We start from the raw sequence: 23451 nt of genomic DNA, 5'->3' as shown, positions 1-23451 counted from the left end.
ACTGCAACAGGCCAGAAATGAAAGCCCTTCCCTTTCTGTTCCAAAATGGATGGTGAATGCAGACTTCACTGTCAGGAAACCTGAGACTCAGCAAGCATGTCCATTTCACTCCGCTGAATCCATTCCCTCAATCAAGCCAGATTTGACCTTGTATGTTGTTGAATTTGAGCAACACAGATTGCAGTTGCTGAGATCTTGAACAGACAAGGAAGTACCTGAGGCACTCAGTGGGACAGACAGCATCCATAGGTAAAAATGGTCAGTCAGCGTTTAGGGATGAAGCCTTTATCTTGAAGAATTTAAGAACGTGGCTAGGTACACCATCTGGGACAGACACTTTCTAAGGATTTACCTGCCTGAAAATTCTTTTCATGTCAGCCTCAGGAGCTGGGAGTAAAAACTCGCTGAGAGCTGTGGCTGAGAGTGTGTTATTGTTTGCCTTTTCAACACGAGCATAGAAGGCATTGAGGTCATCAGGAAGTCCTGTAAAGCAGTTCACGATACCACCTTGTTTCACTTTATATAGGATGTCATGGCGTGCAAGACCTGCCACAGCTGGTGAGCATCTGTCTGAGACTCCAGCTTGGTCCATAATTGTCTTTTTACATCATTAGTGGCCTTCCAAAGGTTTCATACCTACACTTCTTTCTGTACGTTTCCTAATTGCCTGATGTTTAGGGGTTGCTGTGTGCTGCCATAGAATTAGAGTAGTGACTGTACTTCAAATGCAATGAACTGTATTTGAGGTAGGTATAGGATGGTACTAAATAAATGCTGTTCTGCCTTGTGTCTACTTTCCTTTTTAATGCCCATTCCTAGTTGTCCTAGTCAGTGGGAGATTTGGGATATCTTCTGAAGTGTTGCAGCCCATGACCGAAGGTACTTTGACGTACTAGAGACTTCCTGAATGTAAGTATTGAAGGTATATTTTCAGTGGGCATGACGAAGTGACAGTTTCCCACAATACTGCCATGTCCCTGATGATCCTCTACTGTCAATATCTGAAGATGACATACGGGCTGCTACAGGAGAGTGAACCAAGGAAAGCATCCGGTCCAGATGGAGTACTCGGCTGAATACTGAAGACATGTGCTAACCAAATGGTCACTGTTTTTGTGGATATCTTCAACATGTCACTCTGACAGAGCGTGGTACCCACCTGTTTCAAATAGGTCTCAATTGTACCAGGGCCCAAGAAGAGTGTGGTAAATTGCCTAAATGATTACTGACCAGTGGCACTCACATCCACAGTGATGAAGTGTTATGAGAGGCTGACGTTGAAGCATATCAGCTCCTGTCTGAGCTGTGACTTGGATCCATTCGAATTTGCCTACCACAGCGACTGGTCTACAGCAGATCCCATCTCACTGGCTCTACACAAAACCATAGAACACCGGACAGTAAAGATGCATTCATCCGGATGCTTTTTATCGACAACAGTTCACAGCATTCAATGCCAACATCCCTTCAAAACTGATCATCAAACTCCATACCTGGGCCTCAATAACCCCACTGTGTAATTGGATCCTGGATTTCTCAGTGGCATTGAGGGTCAGGAGGTGAGAGAGGTGGCAATGATCTCCCAGAAGATTTCCTTTGATAGAAGATGTAGGGCACAGCCGACTGGTGCAAAACCTTGAGACCCCAGTCAGTGTGGATTGGTAAGAACATCTCCTCCACAATCTCCATCAGGACTGGAGCATCACAGGGCTGTGTTCTTAGCCGCCTCTCTACTCGCTTTACACAATGACACTGATGATATCACGGTAGTGGTCTGTATAAAAAGTGGCAATGAATCAGCAACAAGAAGGAGAATGAAAGCTTGGCTGAATGTGCATTAACAACAACCTCTCACTCAATGTCACCAAAACTAAGGAGCTGATTGTAGACTTCAGGAATTGTATATTAATATTGAATTCAGGGACATCAGCTAAGAGACCTGCACTGTCAAGACTGGTGTGAAGTTTCCTGATTGTGCTTGAAATAGCCTTCATCCTACCCAGTGGGTGCCTATCTCATCTCATTTCTGGTCTTCACTGGAACTTTGCCAGGATTTCGCTGGGAAGTTCCACAATCTTGACCCAGCAACAATGAAGGGAGAGCTGCACGCAAGCATTGGCTAGGTGTAGCCACAGCCTTTGTCATTTCCTACTCCTTTGCACAGCAGGTCAACTGATGGAGCACCTTCAGTGTGTTTATTCACAAGGCCATTGTTCGGTGTTTCACTTTGATTGCTCATCTCTGAAGAGAAATGGCCCGATCTCACTGACAGAAAAATGATTCCTCTCTCAACTCCAACTGTTTGAAGTAAAGAGAGCCTTTGTTCAAAATGCCTGTGCCAGAAACAAAAGCCCAGTAAACGCAGCCTGGATTAAAATCTCCACAGAATTTAACTCCATATTTCACATGAGGACCAGCTGATATCTGTGAGGGTGAAATGGAATTTCTCAGACAGGGAGAAAAATAGTTTGCCTAATATATGTGTGTTTGTAAAGCTGAATGGAAAAAGAGGGGCCTGTATACAGAGACTGGGGGAAGGGTAATGAGAGCAGGCCATCTAACTACTATTGCAGGGTTTTCAGGATTTACAGCTTGTGCTGCCTAGCGACTTTGAATTGCCATATGATGGTTCTTCTTTCAGAAGTGTAAACAAGGGGCAGGAAAGCAGGAGCCAGAAGTAATCAGACTTAGTCACACATCTGAGCTCCTGCCAAAAGACCCCAGTTGACCAATGTCCAAAAATGTGCTGGTTTAACTTATGATGTTCCAAAGGAAGCATCACTGCAGCTATGAAATGACCTGTCAACAAATCTCTTGACAACCTTCATCCCTGCCAACTTTCTCCTGTCCCGGGACCAGCTTCAATCACTTGCTTGTTCTGCCTTTCCTTTGCCCTAATGGGATTCACTAGAATGTAGAGCTACACACGTTGAACACTAATCTGGCAGTGCCCTTGTTATAATGCCTCACATCTGGCTTTAAATCTTTTCCAATGTCCCTCCGAATATCGGTATCATTCTTCTGTTTGATACCTGTCCCCACCACTGCCATCTCTACACTCACCCAATTCTAATCAGATATCCATCCCCTATTTTATTCTGCTTCCTAGCCTTTGAACTCCTCGATTGTCTCTGTTCATTTTCTATCTCTTCCCTTTTAAGTCAAAAAGAAACATGCATGAACAAGTATTTCCTGATATGTCAAAATTAATCTGATAAGACTCAACCTTGCCACGTTGGCATAATTTATCCTTTCACTGATAATTATGAGCAGTGGCAACAGAGCAGTGCAACAAACCAGGAGCACTTACTATGTTACGTTTGCTCTGGGTAATTCCTCGGAGTGTGGCTTCAAGGTTGGTTGGCTGAGAGAGCTGGCAAACACTTAAATCACTGAACTTCCAATGTAGGACAACAATGAGAATGGTCAAGGAAAAGTTTGAACTGACTTCATAAGTGCAATGTCAAAGGTCTTTTGAAGATTTCAATATAATTAGTCAAGCACGATCTTTCCTTTTGAAATCTAAGTTATGATTTTGTGTGTATAGGTGTTTGATATGATAGATAATAAAACCTTTAACAGATTTTCAGTCAACTGGTGTGATAGTACAGACCTATCACCAATGTATATAGTTACAGTATCTAGACTGTGCTTACAGCGATTGGCTGAGAACTTAGCCATGCCTACTGTCTGGGCCTTAAAGGGTTGTGTCCCTAGCCAGGTCGGATCATTCCGCACTGGTCAGCCACCTGTGAAGAGCTCCTGTCTTTTGCTAATAAAAGCCTTGGTTTGGATCAACAAGTCTTTGGTTCTTTCGACGAGCTCTACTATTTTATTAGCAAAAAGATTTTTTTTTAAAAAAAGACAGGAGCTCTTCACAGGTGGCCGATCAGTGCGGAATGATCCGACCTGGCTAGGGACACAACCCTTTAAGGCCCAAACAGTAGGCGTGGCTAAGCTCTCAGCCAATCGCTGTAAGCACAGTCATTACACTCTAGATACTGTAATTATATACATTGGTGATAGGTCTGTACTATCACAACTGGTCTACAATCTCCTGTTCTTTTGCTGCCCTCTTAATTTCAGCATGGCCATGAGCTGTCCACCATTCTTCCAGCATAGAAGACTTTATTACTTTTTGTATTGCTCAAGCAAATAAATCATTAGATTCAAGACTCTCATCCACCCCAAGTTTGATTAGTTTGGTTTATATTATATCCTCCCTTTTGTCTTATTTGTCTTTATATCAATCTTGAGCACTTCTCTTGAGACTAATAGTAAAGGAAGATATTCAGAAATTTCTAGTTCACTGTTTTCAATACAACCCTTGACTTTTCGTTTGTTATTTCTGTAGTTTTATTATTTTGTTCTGCGTATAGTCCTTGATCTTTCCCACTCAACCACTTTGCCTTTTTATCATCTTACCACGTTGATCTTGATCAGATTGTCCTTCTCTCTTAGAGGAAAGTTTTTCTCTTGAATTCAGTTGAATCCATTAAAGTATTTCTATTGGTTTTTTTTCATGTTTACATTTATTATCACAAAATAACTAGAGTGGTGAGAAGCGAACAGACTAATAGTTTATCTCTGACATTCACACAGTTGTGTGACAAGCACAATTTACAGAATATAGGATTGCAATCAAAAGGATGATCAATTGGCACCAAGTAAGGGCAGAATGAGAGCACAGTTGTGGGGTTTATTCAGGAGCCTGATGGCTGAAGGGAAAAAACTGTCTTTAATCCTGTTGGTGGTACTCATCTCTCTTTGCCAATGTTTGCTTTCCCAGTTCATCTTCCCTCATACTCTCTTCCTCAATATTAATTTATTTGCAATCAAATGTTCTTGTTGAAGTCTGTAAATGTCATGAAGACATTAAATAAAATGCATATTTAGGATGGGGTATTCTCTGCACAATTTTTGTGGGAAGTTTTTGATTTCTTTGTTTAGGCTGTTGGTATGGAGACTCAAACACAAAATCTATTTTGGTGCACAATGCCCCACTAGTTTAGAGCACAGAATAATGCTTGGGCCAAAATGAAAATCCAAGAGCAGCAGAGGCTGGAAATCTGAAATAAAATCAGAAAATGCTGCGAATATTCAATGGATAAGACAGCAACCCTCGAGAGATAAACAGAATTAACAGTTCAGGTCAGTGGCCCTTTGTCAGAACTGTATGAAAGGTTTTCACAAGAAAATCTGAAGATGCTGATGTCCAGTGCAGTACACAAAAATGCTGGAGAAACTCAGCGAGTCACGCAACATCCATGAGGAGATAAAAGGCAGTCAATTTTTGAGGCCTGGGTCACTTCCCAGGATTGAGGCCCGAAGCATTGATTGCCTTTTACTTCCTATGGTTGCTGCATGACCTGCTGAGTTTCTCCAACTGTCTGAAGTGTTATCTATTTCTCTCTTCACAGAATGATGCCTGGCCTAGTGAATACTCCAAATGCTTTCAATTTCTATGCCCATGATTTTACTCAAAAATATTGCAAAGTATACCTTTCCATTATTAGATGGCCTACTTAACATGATTAACCAGGCTGGATCTCTCAAAACCGTGTGCATTTTAAATTCAGTCTCAATATTATGATTGCCTCTTATTTCTATTGCCATTACATTGCATGTAGTTGGCACAGGTATTGACTGACCCCAGTCCTTCTCCCTTTACATCTGCACTATCTGTATAGAATTTCTATCAGTTCAGCAGAGAATGGGCTTATTCATTCTTTAAGCTTACAGTTCTTGTTTCTCCAGCAAGGGTTACTGAGCTAGTTATTATAGAGTTCCTGTTTCGCCACCTGATTGAAGGCTTGTAGCTGCTAATGTTCACAGTTCCTGTTATGCAGCAAAGCTGAAATAGACTTTGGGGGAACGCCAAAAATGAGGTCATGCTTTTCACATTGGTAGCAAATGCGTTTTGAGGCCCTTGTGTTAATTGACTTTTAGTGCTATGAATAGCTTTAAAAGTAAACATTTGATTAATTCAGATCACAGACAGGGATTGACTGAAAATTAAGGCCAATCATTAAATAATTATTCAACAACTACACAATAAGTTAAATTAGATTCAGGCTCAAGTGATCTGGCAACTTACAAACTTCTCATGAATCATACAGAAGAGGTTAATTTATCATGGAGGTGATGTGATCACATCCTGATACCAGACAACAAGGGAATGTAAACAAAGTGTGCATATGTGAAAAATTGTATCACATCAACAAAATGAAGCAATTGATTTCTGAACTTAAATGGAGTGCTGCACCAAACCTCAGTGGATTAAAGTAAGCACATCCCCAACCTAATTGGCTCCACGGCCACACCCACCCCCCTCCACCACTCCCCCCCCTCCCCCCTCCCCCACTCCCCCCCTCCCCCCTCCCCCCCACCACTACAATCACCACACAACAGCGTAGCAGTTAGCGCAACACTATATCAGCACCAGAGTCCCTGGTTAGAATCCTGCACTATCTGTAAGGAGTTTGTACATTCTCCCTGCGTCTGCATGGGTTTCTTCCAGGTGCTCCATTTCCTCCCAATCTTCAAAATATACCATCGTCGAAGGTTAAGGGCAGCACAGGCTTGAGAACAAAAGGGCTTCTCACTGTGAGGCCTAAATTGAAAATGGTCATGAGATCCATTCACCGCACACCCAACCCCAGTGAAGTGGAAACCCCACACACCCAACCCCAGTGAAGTGGAAACCCCACACACCCAACCCCAGTGAAGTGGAAACCCCACACACCCAACCCCAGTGAAGTATAAACCCCACACACCCAACCCCAGTGAAGTGTAAACCCCACACACCCAACCCCAGTGAAGTATAAACCCCACACACCCAACCCCAGTGAAGTGTAAACTCCACACACCCATCTCCAGTGAAATGGAAACCCCACACACCCAACCCCAGTGTAATGTAATCTCCACACACGCAACCCCAGTGAAGTGTAAACCCCACACACCCAACCCCAGTGAAGTGTAAACTTCACACACCCAACCCCAGTGAAGTGTAAACCCCACACACCCAACCCCAGTGTAATGTAAATGCCACACACGCAACCCCAGTGAAGTGTAAACCCCACACACCCAACCCCAGTGAAATGTAAACCCCACACACGCTACCCTAGTGTAATGTAAACTTCACTCGTACAACCCCAGTAAAACGTAAACCCCCCACACACACAACCCCAGTGAAATGTAAACAACACACATACACAACCCCAGTGAAATGTAAACTTCACACACCCAACCCCAATGAAATGGAAACTTCACACACACAACCCAGTGAAATGTAAACTTCACACACCCAACCCCAGTGAAATGTAAACTTCACACACCCAACCCCAGTGAAATGTAAACCCAACACAACTCAAGTGAAATGTAAACACCACACTGCCAAACCCAGTGAAATGAAAACTCCACACACCCAAACTCAGTGAAATGTAAACGTCACACACGCCCAACTCCAATGAAATGTAAACCACACACACCCAATTCCAGTGAAATGTAAACCCCACACACACTACCCCAGTGAAATGTAAACTCCATACGCACAACCCCAGTGAAATGTAAACTCTACATACCTAACCCTATTGAAATGTAAAAACAACAAACACACAACCCGAGTGAAAAGTAAACTCCACACTCACAAACTGAGTGAAATGTAAATCCCACACACCCGACCCCAGTGAAATGGAAACACACACCCAACCACAGTGAAAGGTAAACACCACAGACCCAACCCCAGTGAAATGTAAACATCACACTCCCAACCCAGTGAAAGGTAAACTCCACACACACAACTGCATTGAAATGTAAACCCCACACGAACAACTCCAGTAATACGTAAAGTCCACACACCCAACCTCAGAGAAATGTAAACCCCACACTCCCAACCACAATGAAAGGTAAACCCCACACACCCAACCTCAGTGACAGGCAAACTCCACACGCACACAGTCCCAGTGAAAAGTTAACTCCACACTCACAAACCCAGCAAAAGTAAACTCCACACACCCAACCCCAGTGAAATGTAAATCACACAAACCCAACCCCAATTAAATCTTAACACCACACTCACAACCCAATTGAAATGTAAACCCCACACTCCAAAACCCAGTGAATATATAAACTCCACACACCCAACCCCAGTAAAATGTAAACCACACACACCCAACTCCAGTGAAATGTAAACCCCATACACAACCCCAGTGAAATGTAAATCCCACAAACCTGACCCCAGTGAAATGTTAACACCACACACACAACTGCATTGAAATGTAAACCGCACACATCCAACCCCAGTGAAACGTAAACACCGCACACACACAACTCCAGTGAAATGTAAACACCACACTGCCAAACCCACTGAAATGAAAACTCGACACATTCAAACTCAGAGAAATGTAAACCCCACACACACCCAACCCGAGTGAAATGTAAACCCCACACACCCAACTCCAGTGAAATGTAAACCCACACACACTACCCCAGTGAAATGTAAACTCCACACACAAAACCCCAGTGAAATGAAAATACCACACATACAACCCCGGTGAAATGTAAACCCCACATAACCAAACACAGTGAAATGTAAACATTACACATCCAACCCCAGTGAAAAGTAAGCCCCACACACCCAAACCCAGTGAAAAGTAAACCCTACACACCCACCCCAGTGAAATGTAACCCCACACACCCAAACACAGTGAAATGTAACATTACACATCCGACCCCAGTGAAACGTAAGCCCCACACACCCAAACCCAGTGAAAAGTAAACCCTACACATCCACCCCAGTGAAATGTAACCACACACACCCAAACACAGTGAAATGTAAACATTATACACCCAACGCCTGTGAAATGTAAACCCAACACACTCAACCTCAGTTAAATGGAGACTCCGCAATCCCAAAACCAGTGAAATGTAACCCCACACACCCAAACATAGTGAAATGTAAACGTTACAAACCCAACGCCAGTGAAATATAAACATTACAAACCCAACGCCAGTGAAATGTAAACACCACACACTCAACCTCAGTGAAATGGAAACTCCGCACACCCAACCCCAGTGAATTGTAAACCCCACACACACTACCCCAGTGAATTGTAAACCCCACACGCCCAAACCCAGTGAAATGTAAACACCACACACCCAAACACAATGAAATGTTAACATTACACACCCAACGCAAGTGAAATGTAAACCCCACACACAATCCCAGTGAAATGTAAACATCACACACCCAACCCCAGTGAATTGTAAACCCCACACACAACCAACCCCAGTGAAATGTAAACCCCACACACACTACCCTAGTGAAATGTAAACTTCACTCGTACAACCCCAATAAAACATAAACCCCCACACACACAACCCCAGTGAAATGTAAACTCCACACGCACAACCCAATGAAATGTAAACTCCATTCAAAACCCCAGTGAAATGTAAACCCAACACAACTCAAGTGAAATGTACACCCCACACACACTACCCCAGCGTAATGTAAATTCCACACACCCAAACTCAGTGAAATGTAAACGTCACACACGCCCAACTCCAGTGAAATGTAAACCCCACACACCCAACTCCAGTGAAACGTAAACCCCACACACACTTCCCCAGTGAAATGTAAACTCCACACGCACAACCCCAGTGAAATGTAAACTCTACACACACAATCCCAGTGAAATGTAAACATCACACACCCAAATCCAGTGAAGGGTAAACCCCACACACCCAACCAGAGTGAAATGTAAACTCCACACACTCAACCCTTGTGAAATATAAACCGCACACACCCAACCCCAGCGAAATGTAAACCCCACACACAACCCCAGTGAAATGTAAACACCACACTGCCAAACCCAGTGAAATGAAAACTCCACACATCCAAACTCAGTGAAATGTAAACCCCACACACACCCAACCCCAGTGAAATGTAAAAACAACACACACAACCCGAGTGAAAAGTAAACTCCACACTCACAACCCCAGTGAAATGTAAACTCCACACGCACAACCCAATGAAATGTAAACTCCATTCAAAACCCCAGTGAAATGTAAACCCAACACAAATCAAGTGAAATGTACACCCCACACACACTACCCCAGCGTAATGTAAACTCCACACACCCAAACTCAGTGAAATGTAAACGTCACACACGCCCAACCCCAGTGAAACGTAAACCCCACACACACTTCCCCAGTGAAATGTAAACTCCACACGCACAACCCCAGTGAAATGTAAACTCTACACACACAATCCCAGTGAAATGTAAACATCACACACCCAAATCCAGTGAAGGGTAAACCCCACACACCCAACCAGAGTGAAATGTAAACTCCACACACTCAACCCTTGTGAAATATAAACCGCACACACCCAGCGAAATGTAAACCCCACACACAACCCCAGTGAAATGTAAACATCACACCCCCAACCACAGTGAAATGTAAATCCCACGCACCCAACCCCAGTGAAATGTAAATGCCACGCACCCAACCCCATTGAAATGTATCCCCACACACACACAACCCCAGTGAAATGTAAACCCAACACACCTCCAGCCCAGTGAAATGTAAATCACACAAACCCAACCCCAGTGAAATCTTAACTCCACATACACAACCCCAGTGAAATGTAAACACCACACACACACACACACACACACACACACACACACACACACACACACACACACACACACACACACACACACACACACACACACACAACCCCAGTGAAATGTAAACACCACACTGCCAAACCCAGTGAAATGAAAACTCCACATATCCAAACTCAGTGAAATGTAAACCCCACACACACCCAACCCCAGTGAAATGTAAAAACAACACACACAACCCGAGTGAAAAGTAAACTCCACACTCACAAACCCAGTGAAATGTAAATCCCACACACCCGCCCCAGTGAAATGTAAACATCACACTCCCAACCCAGTGAAAGATAAACTCCGCACACCCAACGCAAGTGAAATGTAAACCCCACACACAATCCCAGTGAAATGTAAACATCACACACCCAACCCCAGTGAATTGTAAACCCCACACTCCAAAATCCAGTGAAATATAAACTCCACTCAACCAACCCCAGTGAAATGTAAACCACACACACAACCCCAGTGAAATGTAAACATCACACCCCCAACCCCAGTGAAATATAAACTCCACACACACCCAATCTGAGTGAAATGTAAACCCCACACACCCAACTCCAGTGAAATGTAAACCCCACACACCACACACTACCCTAGTGAAATGTAAACAACACACATACACAACCCCAGTGAAATGTAAACACCACACTGCCAAATCCAGTGAAATGAAAACTCCACACATCCAAACTCAGTGAAATGTAAACCCCACACACACCCAATCCGAGTGAAATGTAAACCCCACACACCCGCCCCCAGTGAAATGTAAACATCACACTCCTAACCCAGTGAAAGGTAAACTCCGTACACCCAACGCAAGTGAAATGTAAACCGCACACACAATCCCAGTGAAATGTAAACATCACACACCAACCCCAGTGAATTGTAAACCCCACACTCCCAAATGCAGTGAAATGTAAACTCCACACGCACAACCTATTGAAATGTAAACCCCATTCACAACCCCAGTGAAATGTAAACCCCACACACACTACCCCAGTGTAATGTAAACTCCACACGCACAACCCCAGTAAAATGTAAACCCCACACACACAACCTCAGTGAGATGAAAACATCACACACAACTCCAGTGAAATGTAAACCCCACACACCCAATCCTAATGAAATGTAAACAGCACACACACACAACCCCAGTGAAATGTAAACACCACACATACAACCCTGGTGAAATATAAACCCCACACACCCAACCCCAGTGAAATGTATACCCCACAAACCCAACTCAGTGATATCCATTCACCACTTGCCAAAACCTCTGTGAATTCTGATAATCACATTCCAAACTTCAGCAGAATTGAGTGTCCCCTGACCACCTTACATTGTGATTCTTTTGCTCTCTGATATTATTTCATTATTTTTCATTCCATTATTTCATCTTCCCTTGCCTCTATATCATTTGTTTAACACTGAACATACAACAGTCTTCTATACTCCTTATAAGATCTCTGTCCTGATTTGGGCGAGAGTTTAGTCTGGTTAATTCCTGTGTTTTTAAGGAACGAAGAGCTACTCAAGGCCATTAGAACATTGCAGAGATAGAGCAGATGGGCCACAGTTTCAATAATTAACCACTTCTCCTACCTCTTTTCCCTAGGTGAAGACAACCGAAGCAATTTTCTGGCTGAGGGTACAGATCCTGGACTTCAGCCGATCAGAGTTCGCAGCTCTGTCGACTCCTGCTCTGCCAGAGATCAGTCAGTGCTGACTCAAGCCAAGCCCTGATCATTTGCCCGCAGCCTACCCTATGTTGATCAGCTGGATTGGGGCATATTGATCTTTACTCGGTGCCACAGAGGCTGTGGCTTCTTGGCAAATGGAGCACTATGTGAAACATGAAGAACTAATAGAGGAAACACTCCTACCGGGCTGAATTAATCACCTGGGTAACCACAGCATAGTTTAAGAAAAATCAGTTTGCCAGTCAAGTGATAAAAATTCAGTGTGATATGACTGCTTCAGTTACATCAAAGAATTCCCTTCCCCCACCGCCCACCCCACCAGCCAAATACAAGGCACATCCTACAGATAACTTTTATTCAAAGCTCAGAAGAAATTTGAATCAAAGGTTTCCATTTTAAATAAACCTCAACACAGCTGTGAGAATTCAGTTTGTGAATGCATCCTTCAGAAATTAGCCAAATGCCTAGGACCGACTCCATAGTGCCTGGGGCACGGGGGAAGCTGCTCCACTTAAGCCTGAGGTTCAGAAAGTTAAGGAGAGACTGATGCTGAAGGGTGACCCTCTCATCACTGTTCAGTAACGCAGATTGAAAATGTGGTGTAGAGGCCAGGATGGGATGCAGTCTTGCCGTGCTTGGAGTGTAGGAGCTTGGAGTAGAGTGGCTGGCCTCACTGACAAGGAGGTCACACAATGAGTGGTGATGGACATAAAAGACTGTTGATTTGCAGGTACATTTCTGATCCCTAGGACTCCACAATGGGACAAGTTAAATAGCCCCTGTCTACCCTATTGAGGGGCTGGAAGAGTAGATAAATATCTCCTAACTACCCTATTGGGGCGCTGGGGGGAGCAGTTAAATAACTCCTAACTACCCAATTATGGGAAGTGGGGGAAGCAGTTTGCAATGGCCATTTTAAGTGCTGCAGGTTTGAATATGATCTTTTGGTGTGACACTGGTCTTCCTACACTCACAGTAACATGCCCAGTCTGCTATGGCTCAGGGAACTGGTTAGACCAGCACTAGGTTGGATACATAGTCCCGACACTGGATCTTAAAGGATGAGGGTTGGCTGTTCCCAGTGATATGGTTTATGGAGAAGTACTGCACAGAGGCAGAATATCTGGTCCTCAAAGTCTATACTGATTGTCTGACATCCTTTTACACCAATCCCACACTAATCCCATTTTTCTTACTCTCCCCACATTTCCATCAACTCTATCCTCCACCTCCAGATTCTACCATTTACCCACACATGAGGGGCAATTTACCACAGCCAATCAACACATCAACCTGTATGTCTTTAGGATGTGGGAGCAAACCAGAGTATCCCAAGCCACACATTCACAGGGAGAGCGAGTAAACTCCACATAGATAGCGCCCAAGGTCAGGATTGAATGTGGTTCTCTGGCACTGTCAGGCAGCTGTTATACCAGCTGCATCACTCTGCTGGGCATGGGTCAAACCTTTGGTTGACCGTTGGGTGCCAAGCAGTGGCCTACATGACTCGGTGATGGAGACCTTAATCAGAAAGGTCAGGCCTATCTTCCATTAGATGCCCCCAGTTAATTCAGGGCTGATTCCTAGACGCCATCTAATGCTAAATGTGCACTCCTTTTTCCAATGTCCTAACCTGTAAGAAATACTTCAACTGAGAGCTTCCCCTGGCCCTGGGCACTCCTAACACCTTAACTCCATAGCCTATGTTTCGGATTTCAGTTGAGAGACCTGACTTTAGTCGCTCTCTTGGGACCACTGCTGGGTCAATATATCTAAGAGTTAACAGCTGCCTCAGACTGCAATGGCTTTCTGAATAACTTAAGATGAGCAGTGGAGTCTGGAGATCATAATTAGCTAGTGATTTACTCTGTGCTCAGAGTGTTCATACCTTTAGAGGCCCAGGAGTCAACTTGCACAAAGCATACACACTCAGAAACTTGCGCAGTGTGCATCGCCCTGCAGGTTGCTGGGCCCTGTGGTTATTGAGTCGCCCGGTCCTTGCATTCCTTTTCATTGATCAGAATATGCCCGCCTCTAAGAATAACCTCCCACCTCTACCACTGTTAATCCTTCCTCTTGCTGAACTATCTCCTTTCACCCTGAGACTCCGTGTCCTGTGTTTACTGTTTTCCTCAGCATTGTCATTGACATTTTCTTGCTAAATGAATGCGAGTATGGCTTGAAAACCAATTAGTGGTGGGGTTCGCAGTGAGTGAGTGTTACATTGCTTCTGGTGAGGATAGACCATACAACCCTAAATCCTCAGCCAATCAGCAGCTGACAGCAAAAAGTGCAGGGTTAGTGGTGCAATCATAAATCTTCTTTTTATATTTTATTTTTGATTTTTATAGACTCACAGAATTCAACAAACAGTTAATCTTTCCAACCTTATACACACACACACACATACACACAAACACACACAGAGTCTGTATTTATCCCCACCCCTCCCCCCCAGCCCATTGCTACAAATACACTTGAAAAGTTTATCTCAATACCAGTCATCATGGGGCCTACGACCCTGACCAAAACCCAAAAAAGAAAAAGAAATAACAATGAATACACCTCCAAAAAAGAACCAAAATCGTGAAAGCTAAAGAAAAGCACGTCGTCTGCATTCGGTTCCTTTTCCGTATTCGCAATCCCCGCCTTATCGTAATGGGGTGTTACTTTAATCCTTTTTTAATTCTTTTTTAGGGGGAATTAATCTATTCCAATATCCTTTACCCCCCCACCCTCCCCTCACCTTCCTCTTGTTCTTTGACACTTACCATTTGTCCCTTTTGTTTTCCACCAACTCCTGGTGCAAATGTCCTTGCTTGAAACAAACTAAAAAACTAAAACCAACAATTAAAAAAAGTATATTGAATACCCCCAACCCCCCCCCTCCACTTCCTTTCTACCTCCTGGTTTACCCACCCTGGCACCAATAGCCAAGCTATTGCCGCCAACTATCCCACCATTTTGAAAAGTGCCCAATGCACCCATCTACTCCTTAGTCTTCCCTCCTTTAACTTGAGCTCCCCGTATTCATTCTTTACTTAAAATATACATTCATCTTTAAGCAGTAACATTATGAAAACTTCTTACCCCCCCTCGTTGTTATCACAATTACAATATTTAAAGTCCATCATTCTCCCAGTTCCCTCTTTCCTCCTTATTTACATTTACATTTAATCCCAAAGTGGTGGCAGGGTTCTTACAATGTTCATTGCCTTCCTTGGATCCCAAACAACTTTCCTCTCGTCCTTATTATCTTCAGCATTGCTGGGGGAAGGAGGGTAAACTGTTTAAAGCTTCTTTTGACAGGGTCCATTTCCTCCTGCACTCCAATAGTGTCACACTTATGTCCAGGTAGAATAAAACCTTTTCCCCATCATATTCCGCCAGACTCTCCCTTCCTTTTCGCTCTCACTGCCACTGCCTGTAAAATTTTCTCTCTATCCTGGCAGTGAAGGAGTCTCACCAGGATAGAAAGTGGTCTTTAATTTGGCCCTGGGACAGGGGTGGGGGCACGATGAAAGACCGGTGGGCCCATTCTATTCTTAGATTATTTCCAATTTGTTCCCTCCCCAGCATATCTGGGATCCATTTTTTCAGGAACTCCACTGTGTCTCTCCCCTCCTTCACCCCCACAATGTTAACATTATTCCTCCTGCTGAGGTTTTCTAAGGTATCCATCTTCTCCCACAATCTCTCCCACGTATCCATTTCATTTTCCCTCTTATCCAACCTTTCTTCCACCCTCTCATCTCTCCTCCATTTCCGATCAATTAATCCAATCTTTCTTTAATTGCCCCCCTGCCCTGCCACCAGTGTCTTCACAGTTTTTTTTTTCATTTGGCCAGTGTTCTCCAGTATCTCATTTGCAAAAGGCATCAAGCCCTCTGCCTTCTTTTTCTGCCTTTCACCTCCCTGTGTTGTCTTTCTTTTACCCTCTCGACTTTCCTCTTCCTCTTCTTCATCCTCCTCCACCTCAATTTCCAACTTCAGGCTGCCAGGCCCAGCAACTTTCCCACCGTTTTGCTCTGTTCCTGAACTTCACCAGGCTCGATGCCTTGAATGCCCTCAGGTCCGAGCTCTTCGCGCCCGGCGGACAGAGCAGCCATACTGGGTAAGCCCCTTTTTCTCCCGGCCCGTGGGGTCTTTCCCTCTGCCACCACTGAGGTTCCTGTCACCTCAGGCCTTCACTCGGGTTGCACCCAACAGCACTCCCACCACCTCAATTGAGGCCCTTTCCCAAAGCTGTCCTGCGCCCAACAATGCTCCTGCTGCCTCAGTCACAACCCTTTCCTGATGCTGTCCCGCACCCAGCAGCCCTCCCACCACCTCAGTCGCAGCCCTTACCTGATGCTCCAGGTCAGTCCCTCCCAGGATGTCCTCGCTTGCCTCCTCCAATGAGCTCATCTCTCGACAGGCAACCCATGGGGCCTTCCCTCAGCTGCTGTAGACATTGCCAGCATCTTGGTGCTGGGCTGGCTCCCCCAACCTCAGGACTCCGCTCATGTCTCACCTGACAGCTCTCCTGCTGCCTCTTTTGTGGCCTTTTCCCGACGGTGTTCTGGGTCAGTCTCACCCAGGCTATCTTAGCTTGCCTCCTCCAACAAGCTCTCTTCCTTACAGGGGAACCATTGTTTGGGCACTCGTGTCATTGTTTTCAGCCTCAGGACAGGCCTGCCGTCAGTCTCCTCCTCTCTATGAGATGGGTTTTTCTCAATTTTCCTCAATTTTTCCCCATTTTCTTATTTTCTCCATAGTTTTTGACTTTCCTGCCTATATTCTACCGATTTCTATCTGGTTTTTTAAAATCCTTTATAATCCTCGCTAAGGGGAGCTCTCTAAATCTACTACTGCTCTACCATGGCCATCTTCCTCCTGCCCCCCACCCCAGCAATCATAAATCTTCACTCCATTCTGGTTATTTTCACCTTATGTAGCGATGTGCCACAATCTGCACCATCCAGGAAAGTACCATGCTCAGCTTCGACCTGTTCTCGATTAGCTGGTCATCAGCCAGATGATAGCTCTCTTAACATATCTTGCCTGCTTTAGGATCGGGCTGAGAAAGTGTTTCTGCTCCTGACCAATCGATGTTGAGGAGTAGATAATCTATGGCCACAGGGTGAACCAACGGTGGGATGTCCCTCTTAGAGGTTTGGCTACCAACACATGCTGTACGGACTAAGACGTGGTGCGCACAGTGCAGAGTTGACGACACCATGTGTGAAGCAAGGGTGGTTCCTGAGGGGGAACATTGGGTAATCCTGGAGTACACATTTGGATATGGCTGATCCCATGCAGCTAGAAATTTCGCAGAGTGTGTGGAGAGGAACGCAAGGGTCATTGTCACTGTTCAGCGTGATAGAGGACTCTGGTCTACAGGCTATTCCCGGGGACCCATGCAGAGTCAGATATCCAGAATTGCTGGAAGACCACTAAGTCAGTGAAAGATGCCTGAAACCTGTTGGTCTTTCAGCATATGGAGATGACAGTGAAGGAATACTTCTGACTGCCACATTGCAGGTTGCAGGAGTACATGTTAAGGGAAGCACAGAGGCTTGGTGCAGCCAATGTGAGGGCGCTGTGGGGAGGATAACAGTCTAGAGTCCTCTCATTACCTGGTATTGAGGGGCTGAAACTGAGGGGAAGCTCCTCAAACAACAGAGAGGGGAGAAGTGACAAGGTGCCACAGCGGAGGTAATAGGGTATTGAGAGAACAAATGTACCAATATACATTGATAGGAAGGTATAGATATAGTTGACATTATGGGTGTGAAAAGACTTTGAACAGATTTCTTTTTTTTGTAACAATTTAATGTGAATAAAGCCTGTTTTTGGAAAAAAAATTGGCCAGGGGCATCCACAGTAAGACTGGCCTGACAACCCCTGGTGTCATTCAGTCAAAGTCATCTGATCCATGACAGAGCTGAGCTTTGAACACAATAGTACTTCAACAGTAAGATTGAGGTTAATTTACAATAATCTTGATTGTCCCCACATTCTCATCAACCTCCCCCAAGATTCTACCTTTCACCTATACACTTAGGGCAATTTACAATGGCCACTGAACCTACTTGGCTGCATGTCTTTCGGATGTGGAAGGAAATGAGAGAATCCAGAGGGAATGCATGTGGTCACAAGAACTCTGTGCAGGCAGTTTTCGAGGTGGGAACTGTAAACCCTGCCAAATGCAGAGCATGCAGTTTCAAAGACCACGCCTTCCACCATTTTTGCTGAGTTCCTCGGGCACATTGTTTTTACTTAGGACCTGACGTTAAAGAATGGGGTAAAGGCGGCAGAGATTTAGGATTCTAACTCAGAAAGTTGAGTCAGTCTAGGTGGGAGTTAAGAAAGAGTGAGGGGAAGGAAAACAAGAGTGGGAGTTGCCACTGGGTCCTCAAATACCAGTGGCAATGGAGATCGCAGAATAAATCAGGAAATTAGAGTGTACGTAACAATGGTGAAACAATACTTATAGGGGACCACATGTAGACTGGAGGTAATATTATGAAGGATGAAAATATGAAATCCAAAAGGTGTCAACATTTTGGCAAGTATGTTTGGTACAGCAGTGGGGCAAGGTTTAAACTAATTTGGCAGGGGTATGGGAACCAGAGTGATAGGAAAAAGGGTAGGGAAGATAAAGTAATGGCCAGGAAAAGTAAAATAGGAAAAGTAATGTTGGGAGGAGAAAGTAAAAAATCAGATGGTGCAGTGAGTTTTCGGGTCAATGATAGTGTTAAGAAAATTACAAAGAAAAATTGTGGGCAGAAAAATCAAAAGAAAAGGTTACAGAAGTCACTAGATATTGAAAGGACAAAGAGCATAAGGGCACTTTATCTGAATGCCCGCGGTATTAGAAATAAGGTTAGTGAACTTGAGGCGCAAATCGGTACCCACGCCTATGATTTGGTAGCCATCACGGAAACATGGCTACAAGGTGACCCTAAATGGGAATTAAACTTTCAAGGGTATCAGGTGGTGCAAAGAGATAGACAGGATGGTAAGGGAGGTGGAGTTGCACTCTTAATCAAAGATGAGCTCCAGGCAGTAGTGAGGAATGATATAAGATCTAAAGAGCATAATGTTGAGTCCATTTGGGTAGAGATAAAGAATAACGAAGAGAAAAAATTATTGGTGGGTGTTACCTATCGCCCACCATATAACAATAGTTTAGTGGCACAGGAAATAAATAGAGAGATAAATGAGGCATGTAATAATGATATGGCAGTCGTCATGGGGGACTTTAACTTCCACATAGATTGGGAAAATCAAGTTGGTCGTGGGAGTCTGGAAGAGGACTTCATAGAATGCATCCGCGATAGCTTTCTTGAGCAGCATGTCAAGGAACCCACAAGAGAAAATGCTCTCCTGGATCTAGTGTTGTGCAATGAGATAGGTAGAGTAAATGATGTAATAGTCAGAGACCATCTGGGAAATAGCGATCATAGTATGATTGAATTTCTCATTCAGATGGAAGGGGAAATAGTTAGATCTAAAACTAATATATTATGCTTAAACAGGGGTGACTACCATAGGATGAGGGAGGAATTGGGCAGAGTGGACTGGCAGCACAGGCTAATTGATGAAACAGTTGAGGAACAGTGGAAGATTTTCAAAGAAATATTTTGTAATGCTCAACAAAAATATATTCCGGTCAAGAAAAGGGGCAACAAGGGATGGAAAAATCAACCATGGTTAACAAAGGAAATGAAGGAGAGTATAAAATTGAAGTCACAGGTGTACAAAGCTGCAAAGAGCAGTGGTAAACTGGAAGAATGGGAAAACTTTAAGAGACAACAAGGGGTTACAAAGCGGGTAATAAGAAATGGGAAAAAGGATTATGAAAGTAAATTGGCACAAAATATAAAAACAGAAAGCAAAAAATTTTATAAATATATAAAACGGAAGAGGGTGGCCAGAGTTAACATAGGACCCTTGGAGGATGAGAAAGGAAAACTGGTAGCAAAAAATGAGGAAATGGCCGAGGCATTAACCAAATATTTTGTGTCAGTCTTCACGGTGGAAGTCATGTCCAGCATGCCCAAGTGTGGAGTTAAGGATGTGAATGTTGGGGAGGGCCTTGATAAAATAGTTCTTACAAAGGAAGTAATGATGGAGAAATTAATGGGACTAAAGCCAGACAAATCACCTGGTCCTGATGATATGCATCCAAGGGTTCTGAAGGAAATGGCAGAAGTTATAGTTGATGCATTGGTGGTCATATACCAAAATTCCTTGGATTCTGGGCAGGTCCCAGCCGACTGGAAGACAGCAAATGTCACGCCACTTTTTATGAAGGGATGTAGGCAGAAGACTGGAAATTATCGGCCAATTAGCTTGACATCTGTGGTTTGAAAAATGCTTGAAGATTTCGTTAAAGATGAAATAGTGAAACTTTTGGAACGTAAGGGTTCAATCAGGCAGACGCAGCATGGTTTTAGAAAGGGAAGATCTTGTTTGACAAACTTGTTAGGATTCTTTTAGGATATAATGGGTGCGGTGGATAGAGGGGAACAGGTTGATGTTGTATATTTGGATTTCCAGAAAGCGTTTGATAAGGTGCTGCACAAGAGACTTCTCAATAAGTTATAGTAAAGTGGAGTCCGGGGAAGTATATTGGTCTGGATTGAAAATTGGTTGTCTGACAGGAGGCAGAGAGTTGGGATAAATGGGAGTTTTTCAGGTTGGCAGAGAGTGGTAAGTGGGGTGTCGCAGGGGTCAGTGTTAGGCCCACAACTGTTCATCATTTACATTAATGACTTGGAGGAGGGGACAAAATGTGGTGTAGCCAAGTTTGCAGATGACACCAAATTGAGTGGAAGAGCAAATTGTAATGAGGATGTGGAGAGTCTGCAGAGGGATAGAGTTAAGATGGATGAGTGGGCAAAGAGTACAATGTTAGTGAGTGTGAGGTTATCCACTTTGGCAAGAAAAATAAAAGAGCTGAATATTATTTAAAGGGTGAAAAACTACAGCATGCTGTTGTGCAGAGGGACTTGGGAGTGCTTGTGCATGAATCACAAAAAGTTAGGTTGCAGGTGCAGCAGGTTATTAAGAAGGCAAATGGAATGTTGGCCTTCATCGCTAGAGGAATTGAATTCAGGAGTAGGGAGGTAATGTTGCAACTGTATAAGGTACTGGTGAGACCGCACCTGGAGTACTATGTCCAGTTCTGGTCTCCATATTTGAGGAAGGATATACTGGCTTTAGAGGCGGTTTACTAGGTTGATCCCTGGGATGAAGGGGTTGACTTATGATGAAAGATTAAATCATCTAGGATTGTATTCACTCCAGTTCAGAAAAATGAGAGGAGATCTTATAGAAACATATAGGATTATGAAGGGTATGGATAAGATAGATGTAGGAAGGTTTTTTGAGCTGGCCGGGGAAACTAAAATGAGAGGACACAGTCTCAAGATTCGGGGGAGTAGATTTAGGACAGAGATGATGAAAAATAGTTTTTCCCAGAGAGTAGTGAATGTTTGGAATTCTCTAACCAGGGAAGTGGTTGAGGCTGCCTCATTAAACATATTTAAAATTCGGTTAGATAAATTTTTACATGATAGAGGAATTAGGGGATATGGGGAGAAGGCAGGTAGGTTGAGTTAGGTCATAAATTAGATGATCGTATTGAATGGCGGAGCAGGCTCGATGGGCCATTTTTGGCCTACTCCTGTTCCTACTTCCTATGTTCCTATGAAATGTATGTGGAATTATTTTCTTGATTAAAAGTTGAAATACAAATGGGTGTAAAGGCAGAGTCTGTCTTTATGGAAGGAAACACAGAAAGCCTCCTAGAGATAGTGGAGAACCAAGGGTCACATGAAGATATGAATTAGGAACAGAAGGAGGTCATTCACACCCTTATGCCTGCTCCCTATTTACATAACCTCACAGATAATCTCAACTCCATATCCTCATCTCCTTGTCATAACCTTTCATCCCATTCTTATCAAGTATCAATCAACTTTGCCATAAAATGTGCAAATTCTGCTTCCGCCACCTTTTGAGTAAAGGTTCAGAAGGGGATTTGCTACGGCATGGACTAGTAGGGCCGAACTGGCCTATTCTGTGCTGTAAGTGGTTATATGGTTATATGGTTAAGGCTCATAACTTTTGAGAAAAATAATTTTACCACATATCTGTTTTAAGTGGTTGACCCCTTGTTTGTAAACAGTGACCTGAAGTTCTACATTCTCCCTCAAGAGGAAACATCCATCCTGTCAACAACCTTCAGGATGTTATATGTTTCAAGCAAGTTCTCCAGTTTACTACCTCAGGTCCCTTTCCTTTTGGCTATCTATTCTAAAAGTTGGATATTCTACAATGTTTAATTCTCCATATTCACTTTGCAATCACATCTCGAATTGTAATTAGATCATCCCCATCTACATCCATTTTTGGCATTAATTTACTGCCATGGAGAAATCTACATTACTGTACCTTTGTTGTTATTAGGTTAGGAGGCTGTGGAGGATATTATCCATGTGGATTGCAGCAGTTTAAGAAGATAGCTCACAAATGCCTTCACAGGGGAGACTAGTCTGGCAACCAGCTGGTTTCTTCACTGCCAATGCTTACCATTAATATGTCTGTCTTCTTCTGAATGCTGAATGTCTCCGGAGACTTTTCTCTTGTGACTTTTACCACTTATCCTGCTCTGGCTCCAACTTGAGGTCATAGAGTTGTACGGTATGGAAGTGGGCACTTTGGTCCAAGTTAACTACCTAAGCTAGTCCCATTCCCATACATTTAGCCCATATTCCTCTAAACCTTCCCTATTCATGTACCTGTCCAAGTACCTTTTAAACATAATTGCACCCCCCTCTATCTCTACCAGTCCCTATTAAATCTTTCCATTCTCACCTTATCTCCATGCCTAAAAGATTTAGACTTCTCTCTGGAGAAAAGGCTCTTTATTTTGTCGATGACCCTCATGATTTTACACATCGCTCCATGTGGTTTCCCCTCCTCTGCGCCCTATGCTCCATTGAAAAGAGACCCAGCCTATCCTTACATTTCAAACTCGTCAGTCCTTCTAACATTCTCGTGAATCTTTCCTACACCCT

The 23451-nt window shown here is 43.8% G+C and overlaps 1 protein-coding gene across 3 annotated transcripts in view; it reads left to right on the top strand.

Moving 5' to 3' along the window:
* Positions 1-23451, top strand: part of rad51b (RAD51 paralog B) — a 644462-nt gene that overhangs the window by 561622 nt on the left and 59389 nt on the right. For 2 of the 3 annotated variants that reach the window (XM_069917182.1, XM_069917183.1), the window contains one exon: positions 12295-12803. The exons of the other annotated variant lie outside the window; for it this stretch is intronic. In XM_069917182.1, coding sequence (XP_069773283.1) covers positions 12295-12405 — 111 coding nt within the window. In that variant the 3' untranslated portion in view covers positions 12406-12803. Of the gene's footprint in view, positions 1-12294; positions 12804-23451 lie in introns of those variants that run through there. 3 annotated transcript variants of the gene reach the window in all.

This window comes from Narcine bancroftii, chromosome 2 (genome assembly GCF_036971445.1).
Source record: "Narcine bancroftii isolate sNarBan1 chromosome 2, sNarBan1.hap1, whole genome shotgun sequence".
NCBI lineage: Eukaryota > Metazoa > Chordata > Chondrichthyes > Torpediniformes > Narcinidae > Narcine > Narcine bancroftii.
Note: the sequence above shows the minus strand (reverse complement) of the source record. Positions and strands in the feature narration are given on the sequence as shown.